Raw genomic sequence first — 18,302 nt, 5'->3', positions numbered from 1 at the left:
TATGCTTACTAGAATTTGATGATACATTAATGGCTAAACTTTTGAATCATAGGAATGTGGAGATGGAAAGAAAACAGTTCATCTTGGCTGCTACTTACTGTGTAAAGAAAAGCTACTTATAATTCTTTCCTTCCTTCCTTCCTTCCTTCCTTCCTTCCTTCCTTCCTTCCTTCCTTCCTTCCTTCCTTCCTTCCCTCCGTCCCTCCCTCCCTCCCTCCCTCCTTTCTTTTCTCTTTTCTTTTCTTTCTTTCTTTTTCCTTCCTTCCTTCCTTCCTTTCTTTCTTTTTCTTTCTTTCTTCTTTTTTTCTTTCTCTCTCTCTTCTTTCTTTCTCTCTCTCTTTCCCTCCCTCCCTCCCTCCCTTCCTCCCTCCCTCCCTCCCTCCCTTCCTCCCTTCCTCCCTTCCTCCCTTCCTCCCTTCCTCCCTTCCTCCCTTCCTCCCTTCCTCCCTTCCTCCCTTCCTCCCTTCCTCCCTTCCTCCCTTCCTCCCTTCCTCCCTTCCTCCCTTCCTCCCTTCCTTCCTTCCTTCCTTCCTTCCTTCCTTCCTTCCTTTTCTTGTTGTGTCGACCAGGCTAGAATGAAGGGGCGTGATCTTGGCTCACTGCGTACTCCACCTCCTGGGTTCCAGTGATTCTCATGCCTCAGCCTCCTGAGTAGCTGGGACTATAGGCGCATGCCACCACACCTTGCTAATTTTTGTACTTTACTTAGTAGAGATGGGATTTTGCCATGTTGACCAGGCTGGTCTCAAACTCCTGGCCTCAAGTGATCTGCCCACTTCTGCTTCCCAAAGTGCTGGAATTATAGATGTGAGTCACAGTGCCTGGCCAAAAACTATAATTTATTTCTAAACATGCTTCTAATATAATTTAAAATGCTTTAGAAATAGAAACTGGGTAGCTTATGTGCAGAGTGCGAGAACTTGGTCTAAATGAATATTTCTTTTTGGGTTCCTAATAGGATTTTTATAGATGTACTGGAAGTCGTTATTCTTTACCAGGTATTTACAGGTGGCAGATGTAATGGATTTAAAAATCTCCCCCAAGTAACTGTGTTCCATAGGAGTCTTAGCACTAGTATGAAATCCTGCCTTTAGCTGACAACATGCAACCTAGCAGCACAGATTTATTGAGACATAAAGTGAAGGGAATGCATAATTTGCATTCAAATAATGCATCTTATCCATCATTTGGAACTCTTTTTTCTTCAAATAAAAAGGAAAGAATAATTTAGTGATTTGCCATCCTGATTGTGTCTTAGACTCATCTAGGAGACTTAAAATAGGCTGATATTTGGAATCTACCCCCTGAGAATCTGATCCAATTGGTTTGGGCTGGGGTCTTGGTGTCAGTGTTATTTTTAAAGCCCAGTATTTTTAAATATATAATCAGTAGAGGACTGCCTATCTAATTTGAAAGAGTAAATAAAGAAGAGCTGAAGAAATGAATGCATTCCATCACTGTGTCTCATATATATATTATATATGTGTGTATATGAGTGCATCTCATTACTGTCTCATATATATGTTATATATATGTGTATATGAATGCATCCCATCACTGTGTCTCATATACATATTATATATGTGTGTATATGAATGCATCCCATCACTGTGTCTCATATATATTATATATGTGTATATGAATGCATCCCATCACTGTGTCTTATGTATATGTGTATATGAATGCATCCCATCACTATGTCTCATATATATATGTGTGTATATGAATGCATCCCATCACTGTGTCTCATATATGTATTATAGGTGTATATGAATGCATCCCATCACTGTGTCTCATATATATTATATATGTGTGTATATGAGTGCATCCCATTACTGTGTCTCATATATATATTATATATATGTGTATATGAATGCATGCCATCACTGTGTCTCATATATATATTACATATGTGTGTATATGAATGCATCCCATCACTAGGTCTCTCATATATATATTATATATGTGTGTATATGAATGCATCCCATCACTGTGTCTCATATATATTATGTATGTGTATATGAATGCATCCCATCACTGTGTCTCTCATATATATTATATATGTGTGTATATGAATGCATTCCATCACTGTGTCTCATATATATATTATATATATGTGTATATGAATGCATGCCATCACGGTCTCATATATGTTATATATATGTGTATATGAATGCATCCCATCACTGTGTCTCATATATATATTATATATATGTGTATATGAATGCATTCCATCACTGTGTCTCATATATATATTATATATGTGTATATAAATGCATCCCATCACTGTGTCTCTCATATATGTTATATATCTGTGTATATGAATGCATCCCATCACTGTGTCTCATATATATATTATATATATGTGTATATGAATGCATCCCATCACTCTCATATATATTATATATATATATGAATGCATCCCATCACTGTCTCATATGTGTATTATATATGTGTATATGAATGCATCCCATTACTGTCTCATATATATATTATATATATGTGTATATGAATGCATCCCAGCACTGTGTCTCTCATATATATTATATATGTGTGTATATGAATGCACCCTATCACTGTGTCTCATGTGTATATATAATGTAAAACTAGTGTTTAAATTAGGCACACACTCGTATTTTAAATTAGGCACACACTCGTATTATGGCCTTTCCTCCATTCCTCAATCTTCCTGAAATATCTTTCGGGTATGTGATTGTTTTGACTCCTCTGTGAACCTTTCCCAGGACGTCTTGAGCTTTGCTTCTCCTTGGCTGCATGCACAACTCTTATTTTAACCCTTTCTCATTTTATTGTGGTTTTGTGTTGTGAGGTCTGTCTGACTCCTCACAGAAAACTCCTGAGGTTGTTCAACAATAGCACATACCCTATGTGCCAGGCACTGTTAATCATGGAGAATATAATGTCCCTTTCCTCCTGGAGCTTAGAGTTTTGGGGAAAGAACAGTCATAAGCGGTGTGGTATTTTGTAGAGGCACAAAGTGGAGCTCCCTGATCTGTTCTGGGGAGAAGCAAGAGGGTCTGGGACTAGAAAATAGATGAGTCTTAATTCTAAATTCCTTGTGCTTGGCACATATTAACAACCATTGAACTCTGGTGAATATATGGCTGAGGAGCTTACTGACTGAAGACATGAAATCAGGTACATGAGTATGTATTTTGGAATGGAAGGGAGGTTACAATATAGATTTTAGGTTTCCTCGAAGAAAGAAGGAGGGAAATAAAGTGCCTCATGATCTTTTCTTCTTTCATTCCTTGAATTTTTTTTTTTTTTGAGATGGAGTCTTGCTTTGTCGCCCAGGCTGGAGTGCAGTGGTGTGATCTGCAATCTCTGCCTCCTGGGTTCAAGTGATTCTCCTGCCTCAGCCTCCCAAGTAGCTGGAATTACAGGCACGCGCCACCATACCTGGTTAATTTTTTTGTATTTTTACAAAAAATACAAGGTTTCACCATGTTGGCCAGGCTGGTCTCGAACTCCTGACTCAAGTAATCCACCCGTCTTGGCCTCCCAAAGTGCTGGGATTACAGGCATGAGCCACTGTGCCTGGCCTCATTCCTTAAATTCTTAAAGTTATAAAATAGATTCTAACAATAATGTGGTTGGAAGTGACCTTACTCAGCCCATCTTCTACCTGTTTGTCCACTCCTGCCCTCAGTGATCCATAACTCTTGTTTGCTGTGTATTCTGGAAGGCTGGCTCCCCCGGTGTGAAGCTGCCTTGGGGAAATTTGTCTTGGAATTGGATCATATCCTGCCATTGAAGTTCAGTTTAGTGGAGGTTCCGTTAGAAAAACCGGGACAGGATATATCCGAAGGTCGGATGCATGTTTCTTCTGGCAACTTCGCTTAGACAGGAACAGGTTTTGTTATGGTATAGAGAGTTCCTCTGTTCAGAATTCACGTGAACCAGGACCTTGTACAAATTTTATACAAACGTGAATGTGGAGCTGTAAGTAACAAAAATTGTTTTGAGGCCTTCAGTGTCTGTAAGTCTGAGTGTTTTTGTCTTCTTTCTTCCTTTGTTCAAGTTCCTCCCCCCTCCCCCCCAGCTTTTCTCTCTCTCTTGCTCTCTTACTCTTATAGATGAGGTCATTATGATTTGGAGCCAAGAGAAGTGCATTCCTGTAACTTTAAATCTCCATACTCAATTTGTGACTCTCCTTTTTTTAGAAGATGGTTACAGTTTATAGTAGTTAGAGGACAGCTTGCTTAATTGTGCTATTTTAGAATGCAGATATGAGCTTACTGTAGGAATTCTGTCAATTTGTGAAGAGGGCTTAATGCTTCCACACTTTTTATTCTCACTTATTTCAGATTTATAATTGCTTTCAAGTCCATTATGAGATGTGAAAAATGTTCTCAATTTGATTAGGTTATCAGCCACTTGGTTAGAGTGTCTGTGCCTGGTACTTTGGACGTCCAACTCCCCCATGATGTACAGGGAAGCAGTGTGACTACTGGGAGGAGAGAGATGAGGCCAGCCTCCCTCTTTCTTGACAGCAAGGCGAGGTACAGGGATGCTTTGAAGAAGGGTGTTTTGTCTTGCTTTGAGACAGAATCTTGCTCTGTTGCCCAGGCTGGAGCGCGGTAGCGCCATCTCTGCTCACTGCAACCTCTGCCTTCCAGGTTCAAGAGATTCTCCTGTCTCAGCCTCCTGAGTAGCTGGGATTACAGGTGCCCGCCACCACGCCCAGCTAATTTTTGTATTTTTAGTAGAGACGAGGTTTCACTATGTTGGCCAGATTGGTCTTGAACTCCTGACCTCAAGTGATCCGCCCGCCTCAGCCTCCCAAAGTGCTGGGATTACGGGCGTGAGCCACCGTGCCCAGCCTGAAGGGGTTTTCTAATATAAACTCTGTTATAAAATCATAATGGAGAGAGAACGGAGGGGAAGAGAGGGATGAGCGGAAAGAGAGGAAGGAGAAAGAGATATAGAACGTCGGAAGATACCAACTGTGAGGGATGACCCACCTGTTATCCCAAGACTGTGTGCTGTAGCAGGGACAGCAGATGTTTAATGGCCAGGAAATTTGGGCATTAGCTCTGCTCCCGTGTGATCTTAGACAAAACACTACTCTTTTCTGGGCGGCAGTCTCCTTGATTAAAGTGGGTTAGTGCTAAGGTTCTGCAATTCTGAGACTTCCTTCCAGGGAAGAGAGGAAGTTTCCTTAGAGTCCTTCCTCCCTTCCTTCCTGCCTCCCTCCCTCCCTTTCTTCCTTCCTTCCTCCCTTCCTTCCTCCCACCCTCCTTCCCTCCCTCCCTTCCTTCCTCCCTCCCTTCCTTCCGCCCTCCTTTCCTCCCTCTCTCCCTCCCTCCCTTTTCTCTCTCTCCCATCCTTTTTTTTTTATTTATTTTTTTTTTTTGCAAACTCTCACTCTGTCGCCCAGGCTGGAGTGCAGTGGTACGATCTCGGCTCACTGCAGCCTGCCTCTCAGGTTCAAGTGATCCTCCTCCCTCAGCCTCCCAAGAAGCTGGGATTACAGGTGCACACCACCATGCCCAGCTAAATTTTGTATTTTTAGTAGAGACGGAGTTTTGCCATGTTGACCAAGCTGATCTCAAACTCCTGACCTCGGGTAATCCACCCGCACAGCCTCCCAAAGTGCTGGGATTACAGATGTGAGCCACCTTTAAGAAAATTTGAACCCTGTGATCTGATCTTTTAATAGTTAGGAGCACTGATTCTTCTGCCTTTTACAGACAGTATGACGATGGGTGAATTCTGGACCTGCTCTGAGTCTCATCTTCTCCATCTGTAGCATGAGTGCAATAGGACTTTTCTCAGGGCTGTTGTCAGGATCATGTTATTGAGATTGTGAACTGTGATAGGTACTTATTGAACAATGAAATATAGGAAAATTGGAATCATTTCCTCAGCCGGGTACCTCTCCCCACATGGTTCCTGAGAGAGGCATATGGCTGGGAATAATGACACAAAATAAACGAACTTTTTCATCCTTTGGCTTTGGTCCCACATTCCCGGAGACTCCTGGTGCACTATACTGGACTAAGCAGTGAATTTCCTTTGTCTAGGATAGGGCAGCCTAGGACCTGAATCAATGCAAACCATGCCTCCTTCAAGAGGAAGTGTGCACAAGAGAAGGAGATAGCAATTCCTGGATCTGGTTTAGCTCATCAGCCGGTGCTGGGTAGAGCGTGCCTAGAAAGAATGCTACTTGTAGGGGAGCAAATCCTTAACTTTTGGCTCATCTTGGTGTAAATGTCCTCCAGTAACCTAAAACAATGTCCTTGGATTTGGCCAGTTCTTGACATCATCACCTTCCCCTTAGGGAGTGGAGATTCCTTCCTTTTGAGAGTACCAGACTCAGCTACATGAAGTAATATAACCCTTTGGAGAGCAATCTAGGAAAACAAAACTGAAGATGCTTGTGCCCTAAGAACAAACACCATCTCGTCCAATTCTGTTCTTGGATATATCCAGAGCAAATGATTCCTTTAAACTTTATTGTAGAAATAGAAAGTCATTATATTTGTAGGACACTCTGAGTTTCCTGCTCCCAGCAGAATGCAACTGGCTGGAATCTCTCCAGATGCCTTAGATGGCTCCCATCAGGCTATCCTGAGTACTGAGGAGATTAAATCTTAGCGTATCTATAATCCATTTTTTTTTTTTTTTTAAAATAGAGACAGGGTCTCACTTTGTTGCCCAGGCTCTTTTGAACTTCTGGACTCAAGAAATCCTCCTATTTTTTTTTTTTTTTTTTAAATAGAGATAGGGTCTCACTATGTTGCCCAGTTTTGAACTCTTGAGCTCAAGCAGTCCTCCTTCCTGGTCTTCCCAAAGTGCTGGGAGTACAGGTGTGAGCCACCACGCCTCACCATCTGTAACCCATTTGTACCACCTGGCTAAAAACTAGAAAAAACTCTTAGAAAATTACATCAAAAGACATATGAAAACAAAAAGAAAAAGGAATATAACCAAAATATTCATCAACGATGGAATGGATTAATAAAGCATGATGTAGTCATGTGGTAGAGTACTATACAGTACTGAAAAGAAAGAACAAGAACTCATGTATCCATATAGATGGCTCTCTCAAACCCTGTTGATCAAAACCACAATTGCAGAAGTATATACAGTATGATGCTGTCTATTTAAAATTTTGAAACAATGCTATTTGTTGCTTAGGGATACTTACATAAATATTAAAATATGTAGAAAGGCATGAAAATAATAAATACTAAGTTCTAATTAGTTACCTCAGGAGGCCTAAGAGATTAGAGAGAACACACGTGGGATACCTTGATGTTGCCAAATGTTTCTTTCTTTTCTTTTTTTCTTTTTTGTAGTGGTGTGATCTCAGCTCACTCTAACCTCCACGTCTCAGGTTCAAGCTATTCTTGTGCCTCAGCCTCCCTACTAGCTGAGATTACAGGCGTGCACTACCATGCCTGGCTAATTTTTGTGTTTTTAGTAGAGATGGGGTTTCGGCATGTTGCCCAGGCTGGTCTCGAATTCCTGGGCTCAAGTAATTCACCCACCTCGGCCTCCCAAAGTGCTAGGATTACAGGCATTAGCCACTGTGCCCAGGTGACAATTGTTTCTTTCTTTTTCTTTTCTTTTTTTTTTTTTTTTTTGAGACGGAGTCTTGCTCTGTCGCCCAGGCTGGAGTGCAGTGGCGTGATCTCGGCTCACTGCAACCTCTGCCTCCCAAGTTCAAGCGATTCTCCTGCCTCAGCCTCCTGAGTAGCTGGGACTACAGGCGCATGCCACCACGCTCAACTAATTTTCTATTTTTAGTAGAGATGGGGTTTCACCATGTTGGTTAGGCTGGCCTCGAACTCCTGACTTCGTGATCCTCCTCTCTCAGCCTCCCAAAGTTGCTGGGATTACAGGCATGAGCCACCGCGCCCAGCAAATTGTTTATTTTTTGAGGTGATAGATACATGGATACATGTTGATTATACATTATACATACTTTGTTATTTGTTAGATAGAAGAATTACTAAAAATTAAAAATGAAACATGCTGTGAGAGAGTGGTTCAAGGTGAGGCTGGAGAGTCAGATGGTGGGTTGCCTGTAGGGCCATTTTAAAGTGTGGCTTTCACCTAAGGCCAGAAGGAACCAGCCAGTGAAAGGTTTTATTTTTATTTTTATTTTATTTTAGGCTTTAGACATGAGAAATAATCTCATAATATTAACACTCAGAACATCACTCCTGCTGCAGCGTGGAGACTGGATTTGGGTAGAATGACAGTAGGACAGGAAGAATACTTAGAAAAAGTTTCCTTTTTGAAACACCATCTTCTCTAGGCCTCCAGATTGTTTCTTCCTTCCTAGTTCTCCCCTTAACCTCTCTGGCCATGCCCCTTTATCTCCATCTCTAATGAGTCTTCCTCCCTCCCTCCCTTCCTTCCTTCCGTCCTTCCGTCCTTCCTTTCTTCCTCTCATTCTGTCACCCAGGCTGGAGTGCAGTGGTGCAGTCTCAGCTCACTGCAACCTCTGCCTCCTGGGTTCAAGCGATTCTCATGCCTCAGCCTCCTGAGTAGCTGGGATTACAGGCGCCCGCCACCACACCCTGCTAATGTTTGTATTTTTACTAGAGATGGGGTTTCACCATGTTGGCCAGGCTGGCCTCAAACTCCTGACCTCAAGTGATCTGCCTGCCTTGGCCTCCCAAAGTACTGGGATTACAGGCATAAGCCACCGCATCCAGCCTCTCTAGCCCTTTAAATATTGCTGTTTCCCACGGTATGTCTTTTTTGCTCTTTTCTTCCCAATTTTTAGTTATATGCCTTGGTGATCTCATTATGTCCCGCATTCAGCTACCACCTTTATGCTCATGATTCTCAAGTTTATTTCTCCAATCCAATCCTTTCTTCCAGCTCCAAGCTGCCTACTGGACATTTCTTCTTGGCTATCTCATAATTAAACAAAATCCAGCATGTCCAAAATGGAGTTATTATCCTTTCTAAATATGCCTTTTCCTTCTGCCTTTAGGGTCTTGGTTAACCATATTGCTATCTATCCAATTATCTGATCCAGAAAATAGGTATTATTGTAGACTCTTCTGTCTCAGTCAACTTGCTTCTTCAATTAGTTTCCATGTTAGAAATGCAGGGTAAGGGCCAGTCACAGTGGCTCACACTTGAAATCCTAGCACTTTGGGAGGCTGAGGTGGGAGGATCCCTTGAGCCTAGGAGTTTGAGACCAACCTGAGCAACGTAGTGAAACCCCATCTTTACCAAAAAAAAAAAAAAAAAAAAAAAAAAAAAAAAAATTAGCTGGGCATGGTGGCATGTGCCCATAGTCCTAGTTATTTGGGAGGCTGAAGTGGGAGGATTGCTTGAGTCTGGGAGGTCAAGGCTGCAGTGAGCTGCGATTGCACCACTGCACTGCTGAGCAATAGAACAAGACCCTGTCTCAAAAAAAAAAAAAAAAAAAAGACACACACACACACACACACACACGTGCTTTACAAAGTATGTTATAGTCAAGTAATCAAAATGATCTCTAAATGGATGTTCAGTGAAATAGGGGAATATGCCTTTGTGGGAATGGAGGGGATCAGAAAGATAAAAGAGAATAAAAATGTAGTCCTTCAATAACTAACATTTAAATAGTTATTTCATAAAATGAAATGAAGAACCACCTGGAATAATTAGCATTTCCCTTTGTGTTTAGCTGTGTGTGTGTGTGTGTGTGTGTGTGTGTGTGAATAATTAGCATTTCCCTTTGTGTTTAGCTGTGTGTGTGTGTGTGTGTGTGTGTGTGTGTGTGTGTAAGGTATAACTTATTTGCAAGCTCTTCTGATTTCTTCCCTTATTTTCCAGGAATATTTTGAAAACAATTGCTCTGGGTCAGATGTTGTCCTTGTGTATATGTGGGACAGCCATCACCAGCCAGTATTTGGCAGAAAGATACAAAGTGAACACCCCCATGCTTCAGAGCTTTATCAATTATTGCTTGCTGTTCCTAATTTATACAGTGATGCTGGCATTTCGATCAGGTATGTCAAATGTGGCAATTACCTTTTCAACAAAATTATCTTCATAAAAATTACTAGAAAAGTATGACACCTCTGAATTCTGTGAAAGTAGTAACTAGAGACTTATGCATAATTCTATGAAATTGTTGATTAAAGTAAGTAGCACCATACTGTTTGTAACAGAGAAGTTGTCCAAAAAAAGTGGTTTTTTTTTTTGTTGTTGTTGTTGTTGTTTGTTTTTGAGCCAGGGTCTCACTCTGTCACCCAGGCCGGAATTCAGAGATGCAATCTTGGCTCACTGTATGTAGCCCTGACCTCCCAGGCTCAAGTGATCCACTCACCTCAGCCTCCCTAGTAAGATGGGACTACAGGCATGTGCCACCATGCCTGGCTAATTTTTTTTTTTTTTTTTTTTTTTTTGTAGAGAAGGGTTTTTGCCATGTTGCCCTGGCTAGTCTCTTAACTCCTGGGCTCAAGTGATCTGCCCACCTCAGCCTCCCAAAGTGCTAGGATTTCAGGCGTGAGCCATTGGACCCGACCTAAAAAGTATAAATGTCATTACAAGTTAGGTCCCCCCACCAATTTAAAAAATATTTTAAAATATTAAGATGATATTAAAAACACTTAAAGTCAAGAACCTTACTCTCCAAAATATTTACTTACAAGTAAATAAAGATGGTAAATGGAACATTAGTTGATTGTGTAGATCAGGTCTCTGGGTTTTTTTTTTTTTTTTTTTTTTGCAGTGGCATAATCTTGGCTCACTGCAACCTCCACCTCCTGGGCTCAAGTGATTCTTGTGCCTCAGCCTCCTGTGTAGCTGGGACTACAGGTGCACACCACCACGCCCGGCTAATTTTTGTATTTTTAGCAGAGACGGGGTCTCACCGTGCTCCTGACCTCAAGTGATTCACCTGCCTTGGCCTCCCAGAGTGCTGGGATTATAGGTGTGAGCCACTGTGCCCAGCTAATTTTTGTATTTTTTGTAGAGACAGAGTTTCACCATGTTGCATAGGCTGGTCTTGAATTCCTGAGCTCAAGCAGGCCTCCCACCTCGGCTTCCCAAAGTGCTGAGATTACAGGCGTGAGCCACTGGGCCCAGCCAGATACATTATTATTAACCAAAATCAGTAATTTACCTTAGGGGTCACTCTTGGTATTGTGCATTCTATAGGTTTTGACAAATGTATAATGGCATACATTTACCATTACAGTATCAAACAGAACAGCTCCACTGCCCTAAAAATCCCTCTGCTCCACCTATTCATTCCTCCTTCCCTCCCTACAGACTCCTGGTAGCTACAGCTTCAGTGTTGCCCTGTCACCCAGGTTGGAGTACAGTGCAGTGGTGTGATCTTGGCTCACTGCAACCTCTGCCTCCTAGGTTCAAGCGATTCTCCTGCCTCACCCTCCCTAGTAGTTGGGATTACGGGCATGTGCCACTACACCTGGCTAATTTTTGTATTTTTAGTGGAGATGTTGGCCAGATTGGTCTCGAACTCCTGACCTTACATGGTCTGTCTGCCACGGCCTTCCAAAATGTAGGGATTACAGATGCCTGTCCAGCTTCATTATTTTTTAAAACTTTAGTTTAACCCTTCGTTGTAAAGGGGTTTGAAGGTCTGATTCTCAATTTACTACTTGCTTTTGAGTCGTGTGGCCGACACAGCAGAAGAAAAAGCCTCACAAAGGTTAGTGAATCCAGTGAAGAAGGATAGCACTGTGCACACTTAGGAAATTACAGTAATTTATTTCATCTCATGCACCAGCTATCTAAAGGTTTTTATTGAAATTTAGGGCTGGGTGTGATGGCTCATACCTGTAACCCCAGCACTTAGGCAGTTGGAGGTGGGAGGATCGCCTGAGGCCCGGAGTTCAAGACCAGCCTGGGCAACATGATGAAACTCCTTCTCTACAAAAAATATAAAAATTAGCTGGGTATGATGGCATGTCCCTGTAGTCCCAGCTACTTGGGAGGCTGAGGTGGAGGATGGCTTGATCCCAGGAGGCTGAGGTTACAGGGAGCCAAGATGGCACCACTGCAGTCAAGCCCAAATGACAGACCAAGACCTGTCTCCAAAGGAAAAAAAAAAAAAAAAGAGCTGGGAGTGGAACTATACATGGTTAATAACCCTATACTTTGCTCTTTGTGGAAGCATTGGCCTTCAGGAATTCGGTGAGACTCCCAAATATATCAGTGCAGTTAGTCTCCTAAGGGGTGGTTGTTAGGTACTTCCTATGCCATTTGATGCTAGGAAGACTAATTTTGTGTTGTTGTGTTTTTTTTTTTTCTTCTGAGACGGAGTTTTGCTCTTGTTGCCCAGGCTGGAATGCAATGGCACAATCTTGGCTCAATGGCACGATCTCAGCTCAGTGCAACCTCTGCCTCCCAGATTCAAGTGATTCTCTTGCCTCAGCCTCCCTAGTAGCTGGAATTACAGGCACCTGCCACCATGTCCGGCTAATTTTTTTATTTTTAATAGAGACAGGGTTTCTCCATGTTGCCCAGGCTGGTCTCGAACTTCTGACCTCAGGTGATCTGCCCACCTCGGCCTCCCAAAGTGCTGGGATTACAAGTGTGAGCCACCGCACCCGGCCTAATTCTGTGTTTTCAAGATGTTCCTGCTAATTGGATTTTACTGATAATTATTTGGTTATGATTCTCACTACTTTTGTGAGTTATCTTGCCATAAAGCCTTCTCATATATGTGCCAACTCTGCATCTCCTGTGATGCCAGCTTCTCCAAAGTAGTGAATCCAATTAATTTGAATAAATATAATTTGGGGGAATAAAATGTGTTTCTTCAGTGTGCCACTAAGCCTTTTCTCAAACTTATAATGTACTTATTTTTCACTTGAAAGCACATCTCTTCCAAAAGAATGATCACATGCAGACTTTTCTTTGAAGAAGCCCATGGATAGAAGTTAAATAACCAATTGATTTCTAGGAAAACATTTCATTTCCTAGGATAGTCCGTGGCTTGTCAGAAATGGCGACATGCAAGCTCATATCCAGAAATTTTATTTCTGTTATGATAGGAAAGGGATTTTTTAAAAAGTTATTTTTTTTTAAGTTCTGGGGTACATGTGCAGAATGTGCAGGTTTGTTACATAGGGAAACATGTGCCATGGTGGTTTGCTGAAGCTATCAACCCATCAAGTCCAGCATGCATTAGCTCTTTTCCTTAAGGCTCTCCTCCCGCCCTGCCCTCCCCCCCGTTTTTTTTCTTAAAGAGGTGGAGTCTCATTATGTAAGCCCAGCTGGTCTTGAACTCTTGGGCTCCAGCTGTCTTCCACTCTTACCTCAACCTCCTGAGTAGCTGGAGTTACAGGTGCACACCACCATGCCCAGCTAGGAAAGGGAATTTAACCACTTTTCTCTTACTTTCATTCTGGTGCTTTTATTGAACACTTGGTCTCTGATGACATTTTAACTAGGGTTTCATACTAGAAAAAAATCTAACTCTGGTGAACTGTTGCAGGAGTTTGGGTTATGAAGACCATAACCTTCATAACATTGGGAGGGTGCCACATTGGAAATATACAATAGCCAGGCGTGGTAGCTCACGCCTGTAATCCCAGCACTTTGGGAAGCTGAGGCAGGCAGATCGCTTGAGCTCAGGAGTTCGAGACCAGCCTGGGCAACATGGTGAGACCCCATCTCTGCTAAAAATACAAAAATAATTAGCTGGGTATGGTGGCGTACGCCTGTGGTCCCAGCTACTCAGGAGGCTGAGGTGGGAGGCTGGCTTGAACCCAGGAGGCAGAGGTTGCAGTTAGCCGAGATTGCACCACTGCACTCCAGCCTGGGCAACAGAATGAGACCCTATCTCAAAAAGAAGAAGAAGAAGAAGAAAAAGAAATTCTTGCTTCTACTCTTTTATCTTCAAATCAACATGTATGGTATCATTTGCAAATAACATGTACTGACCCAGATTTCTTTCAACAGGCAGTGATAACCTTCTAGTAATCTTGAAAAGAAAATGGTGGAAGTACATCCTGCTGGGACTAGCAGATGTGGAAGCTAATTATATGATTGTCAGAGCCTACCAGTACACAACTCTAACCAGTGTCCAGGTAAGAGGGAGCCCTCTGACCACTTTGGATTTTATAGCTTCAAAAGGAGAACACGAAGTCATACGTGTTGACCTAATTTTATTGAAAATCTGTTCAGTTGAAGAAAACCTAAACACAAGTGGGTGCTGTTTTCTAGTAGAGCATATGCTCTAATGAGTAATGGTTCCTAGAATTAGTGAAAATGTATACAAGTTAAGCTGCCCCCAAACTGCTAATGCTATGGCAGAGCAGTTCCTACCACAGTAAGCGTAAATATTTAGTTGCAGTTGATGCTGTGGTGTTGACATGTGTTCTGTGTTATATGCTGCTGAAACATGGCATATGAAAGTAGATATACCTTTGTTCTATAGGAAAGTTGGAGGTTTGCAAGCATAGTAGATATTCATGACAAAGGAACCATTGGAAGAAACCCATTAGACATTTTTGGGAGAGGTGGTAGCCAGAGTTAAAACTCCCATCTCTGTTTCTTTGTTAGGTTTATTCTTGCTGCATTGAAAGAAAAATATTCATTCCTACATTGCAGAGGTTTTCGACTTTGTAAAGTTGAAGACAACTGATTTCAGTTGTCTTAATGTTAGCAAACTATGGGATGTGTCATAACATTAACTCACCATTACTAACTACAAAATGTTTTATAAATGGAGGTGAAAGTGAGATAGACTCAAATGCCAGGTTTAGATGTCACAGTTTAATAAGTTTATAACTTTTTTTTTTCATTTTCTTAAATAATAAAAAAAAGTTTGTATCAGATGTGGGATTTGAAGTTTATAACTTTTTGATACATCCCTTTCTCACTATACAAAATACAGAGATGTTCTTACTTGACTCTAAATTTTAGGGACTGGAAAAAATTGAGATTAGACTTATTTCGCATAGAAAATATAAGGATTGTTGAGAACTCAATATTTTTCCAATGTGAACCTACATTAAATGTTATTGCCAGAGTGCCTTATATTAAATACTTTGTTTTCTGTAACATTTTGCTAAGCATTGTTCTCAGCAAACCTCTTGGACTTTGACCAGTATGGGTTAAAAAGCTGATAGGAAATGATTAATTAAGACAGACACCATAGGAGGCACACAAAGAACCTAAAGTTTCGCAAAAATTAAACCCAGCAGTTACCTAGAGAATGACGCATGAGAATGAAGTTACCTAGTATCACTAATAGGAGTAAGTGTACTTTTAGCATTGGTTAATGAAGTATACATAAGTATGCAGAAATGGCATTTTCTTGTCACACCTACTTTCGTAATCTCATATACATTTTAATTACTTGATTACAATTCCCAGGAACTTTGATCTCTAATAATGATAAAAAGTTTTGAATTGGTGCAAAGCCTAAACACAGTTAAACAGAACACTTACAGTTGGATATTTGCGACTGAAGTTCGTGCCTTCTTTCAATTTCAAAGAAATTGAAAACAATTTCTTTCACGCTAGCCCCTTAGAAAAACCTAAGCATTTGGTTGCCAAAAGTCATGCACTTACAGTCCTAGTGAGGAACATATTATAAAAAAGGCATCTAACAAGGTAATGTTTTCTCCAGCAGCAGAGACGGCTGTCACAGGACTGATTCAAGCTTGTTCTCCACCTGAGTAAATCTCTGGCCTGGGTAGTCCAAAAGGATGGAAATTTGGATTAGGTGGTCTTTGAACCTTCTTTTTAAGGATTCCTTAGAAGGTTCTGTAATTACCAACAGTCATGGCATAGTTCACGTGAAGATCATGATGTGGCCTAGGTTTCTGCTCATGTCCCTTCCCACTTGACTGCCACATCAACCCATTTCCTACTCATGGCCTGCTCCTTCTCTCCTGTGCTGCTCTGTTCTTCCTAGAATGCAGTCCTTTTTGAAGCCTGCTCCCCTCATTGTCAAAGGCTAATTCAATTTTCATTTTCTCTTCTATACTCTATCGTACCTCTAATATGGTCTGACTCATTTTTATACTAACCATGTGGCAGGGTCTGTCTTAGTACCCTGCTTACTGTGACTAGACAATAATTTTTAAAAATTAAATTGATACTCTTAGAACTGAAAGACATCCATCCCCAAGAATACTTTTTTTTTTTTTTTTTTCTGAGGAGGAGTCTTGCTCTGTCACCCAGGCTGGAGCACAATGGTATGATCTCGGCTCACTGCAGCCTCTGCCTCCCAGGTTCAAGTGATTCTCCTGCCTTATCCTCCTGAGCAGCTGGTATTACAAGCATGTGCCACCACACCTGGCTTTTTTTTTTTTTCCAGATGGAGTCTCATTCTGTCGCCCTGCTGGAGTGCAGTGGGGTAATCTTGGTTCCCTGCAGCCTCGGCCTCCTGAGTAGCTGGGATTACAGGCATGCGCCACCACGCCCAGCTGATTTTTTTTTGTATTTGGAGTAGATATAAGGTTTTGCCATGTTGACCAGGCTGGTCTCAAACTCCTGACCTCAAGTGATCCTCCTGCCTTGGCCCCCATAGTGCTGGGATTACAGGCATGAGCCACCGCACCCGGCCACCAAGAATGCATTTTGAAAAGAAGGTTCACATGTCTGAAGGTGATAGATATCAGATGAGAAGTCATGGAATGTTAGAGTCAGAGGGAACCTATGTGATCATTTCATCTGATCTTTTTATTTTATATTTTGGCTTGGAGAGTGACTGGCTGGGGACCACACATCTAGCTGGTCAGTGTGGGGCTGGGGCCTGAGGTCTCTGGAGCTCTGACCATGACATAGGCAGCTCCCTCATTGCCCAACAAAAATTGTTAAAAACAGAGCAAATTTAAGTTTGATTTTAAGACACAAGGATAGGGAATCTTCTGTGGTAGTTCTTAGAATGTCTTTTTCTACTTTTTTTTGTTTAAGGAATGTAGTTGAGATTTTGTTAAGCCATATGGCTGGATTCTGCTGGTGTCTTCAGGGACAGGGTATTATCATTTGCATCGTTTAATGTTTTGTTATTCAGGCAGGCTCAATAAAGCACTTAGGAGATTAGAGTTCTGCAGCTGGAATAAATAACAAGGCAAGATGCCATTCCTACACATGATGCGTTGGACTCCACTGATGCTACTGCAGTGAAAGGCAATCAGTAAACAACTGTGGACAGGATTGAATGGGCTGCTGGAGATTAGGGGCCTGTCTTGTTCAAGACTAACCAGATACGGAGAGAATCAGGCACAAGGTTTGAAACAACAGGGTGAGCAATAAAACAGCAGTTTCAGGAATATTATTGGTATAAGGAATATATTTCTTCCTTGAAAGAAATACATTGGAATTCATCAAGAATCTCTTGAATATATTTTATCCTTGAATGCACATTAAATTTGTGAATTTAAGAATTGAACGAATTCACTCTCTTTTTTATCTTTTATCTTGCAAACAACTTTGGGCCTGCTATAATTTTGGCATGCTTAATCCCTCTGCCTTCCAGATGAGCAATATCAGGTGTATAGCTAGTGTTTTCTGGACCTGTTGTCAACAGGTGATGGAGAAGCACGTGAGGAGGATGAGCAAGAATATTTGCCGTGAGCTCGAGTGTGTCTCACGTGGTGGGGTTGGACGCTTTGTCAGGGAGATGGTGTCTGTTCTCTCGTAGTAACTGGTGCTTCTTTGTAGCACTTAGCCCAATTCTAGTGAAATATCTGGTGTGATTGTTTATTCCATGTCCTTTCTAGCTTTGTGTGCTCCTGAGGGCACAGCTTGCTCTGTCCTGTTCACCTCTATTTCTAGCTGCTTTCACAGTGTCTCACACATGCAAGGTGTTTAGCAAATATTTGTTGGCTGAGTAAATGGTTGCATGTAGGAAGGAATGTTTGTCTACCGAAATTAAAGATACACACAGGGCCAGGCATGGTGGCTCACGCCCGTAATCCCAGCACTTTGGGAGGCCGAGGCAGGCAGATCACCTGAGGTCAGGAGTTCGAGACCAGCCTTGCCAACATGACGAAACCCCATCTCTACTAAAAAATACAAAAATTAGCTAGGCGTGGTGGCAGACGGCTGTAATCCCAGCTCCTCAGGAGGCTGAGGCAGGAAGAATTGCTTGAACCCAGGAGGTGGAGGTTGCAGTGAGTCGAGATTGTGCCACTGCACCCCTCCTGGGTGACAGAGCAAGACTCCATCTCAAAAAAATAAAAAAATAAAATAATAAAATAAAATAAAATAAAATGACATAAAATAAAAAAATAAAATAAAGATATACACAGGTGGGAGCATAGAGGTAAAGAGCACAGGCCCTCAGCAGAAGTCTTGTGTTCAGCAACTGACTCTTCCATTGTATTTTA

The 18,302-nt window shown here is 41.7% G+C and overlaps 3 protein-coding genes across 4 annotated transcripts in view; 2 read left to right on the top strand and 1 right to left on the bottom strand.

Moving 5' to 3' along the window:
• ACAT1 (acetyl-CoA acetyltransferase 1) overlaps positions 1-18,302 on the bottom strand; it is a 976,528-nt gene that overhangs the window by 327,421 nt on the left and 630,805 nt on the right. The window lies entirely within an intron of this gene.
• CWF19L2 (CWF19 like cell cycle control factor 2) overlaps positions 1-18,302 on the top strand; it is an 808,601-nt gene that overhangs the window by 326,553 nt on the left and 463,746 nt on the right. The gene's annotated exons all lie outside the window — the stretch shown is intronic.
• SLC35F2 (solute carrier family 35 member F2) overlaps positions 1-18,302 on the top strand; it is a 65,974-nt gene that overhangs the window by 34,661 nt on the left and 13,011 nt on the right. For both annotated transcript variants that reach the window (XM_050758708.1, XM_050758709.1), the window contains 2 exons: positions 9,814-9,989; positions 13,918-14,045. In XM_050758708.1, coding sequence (XP_050614665.1) covers positions 9,814-9,989; positions 13,918-14,045 — 304 coding nt within the window. The remainder of the gene's footprint in view (positions 1-9,813; positions 9,990-13,917; positions 14,046-18,302) is intronic.

This window comes from Macaca thibetana, chromosome 14 (assembly GCF_024542745.1).
Source record: "Macaca thibetana thibetana isolate TM-01 chromosome 14, ASM2454274v1, whole genome shotgun sequence".
Taxonomy (NCBI): Eukaryota; Metazoa; Chordata; class Mammalia; order Primates; family Cercopithecidae; genus Macaca; species Macaca thibetana.
This window is presented reverse-complemented; position numbering and strand designations above follow the sequence as displayed.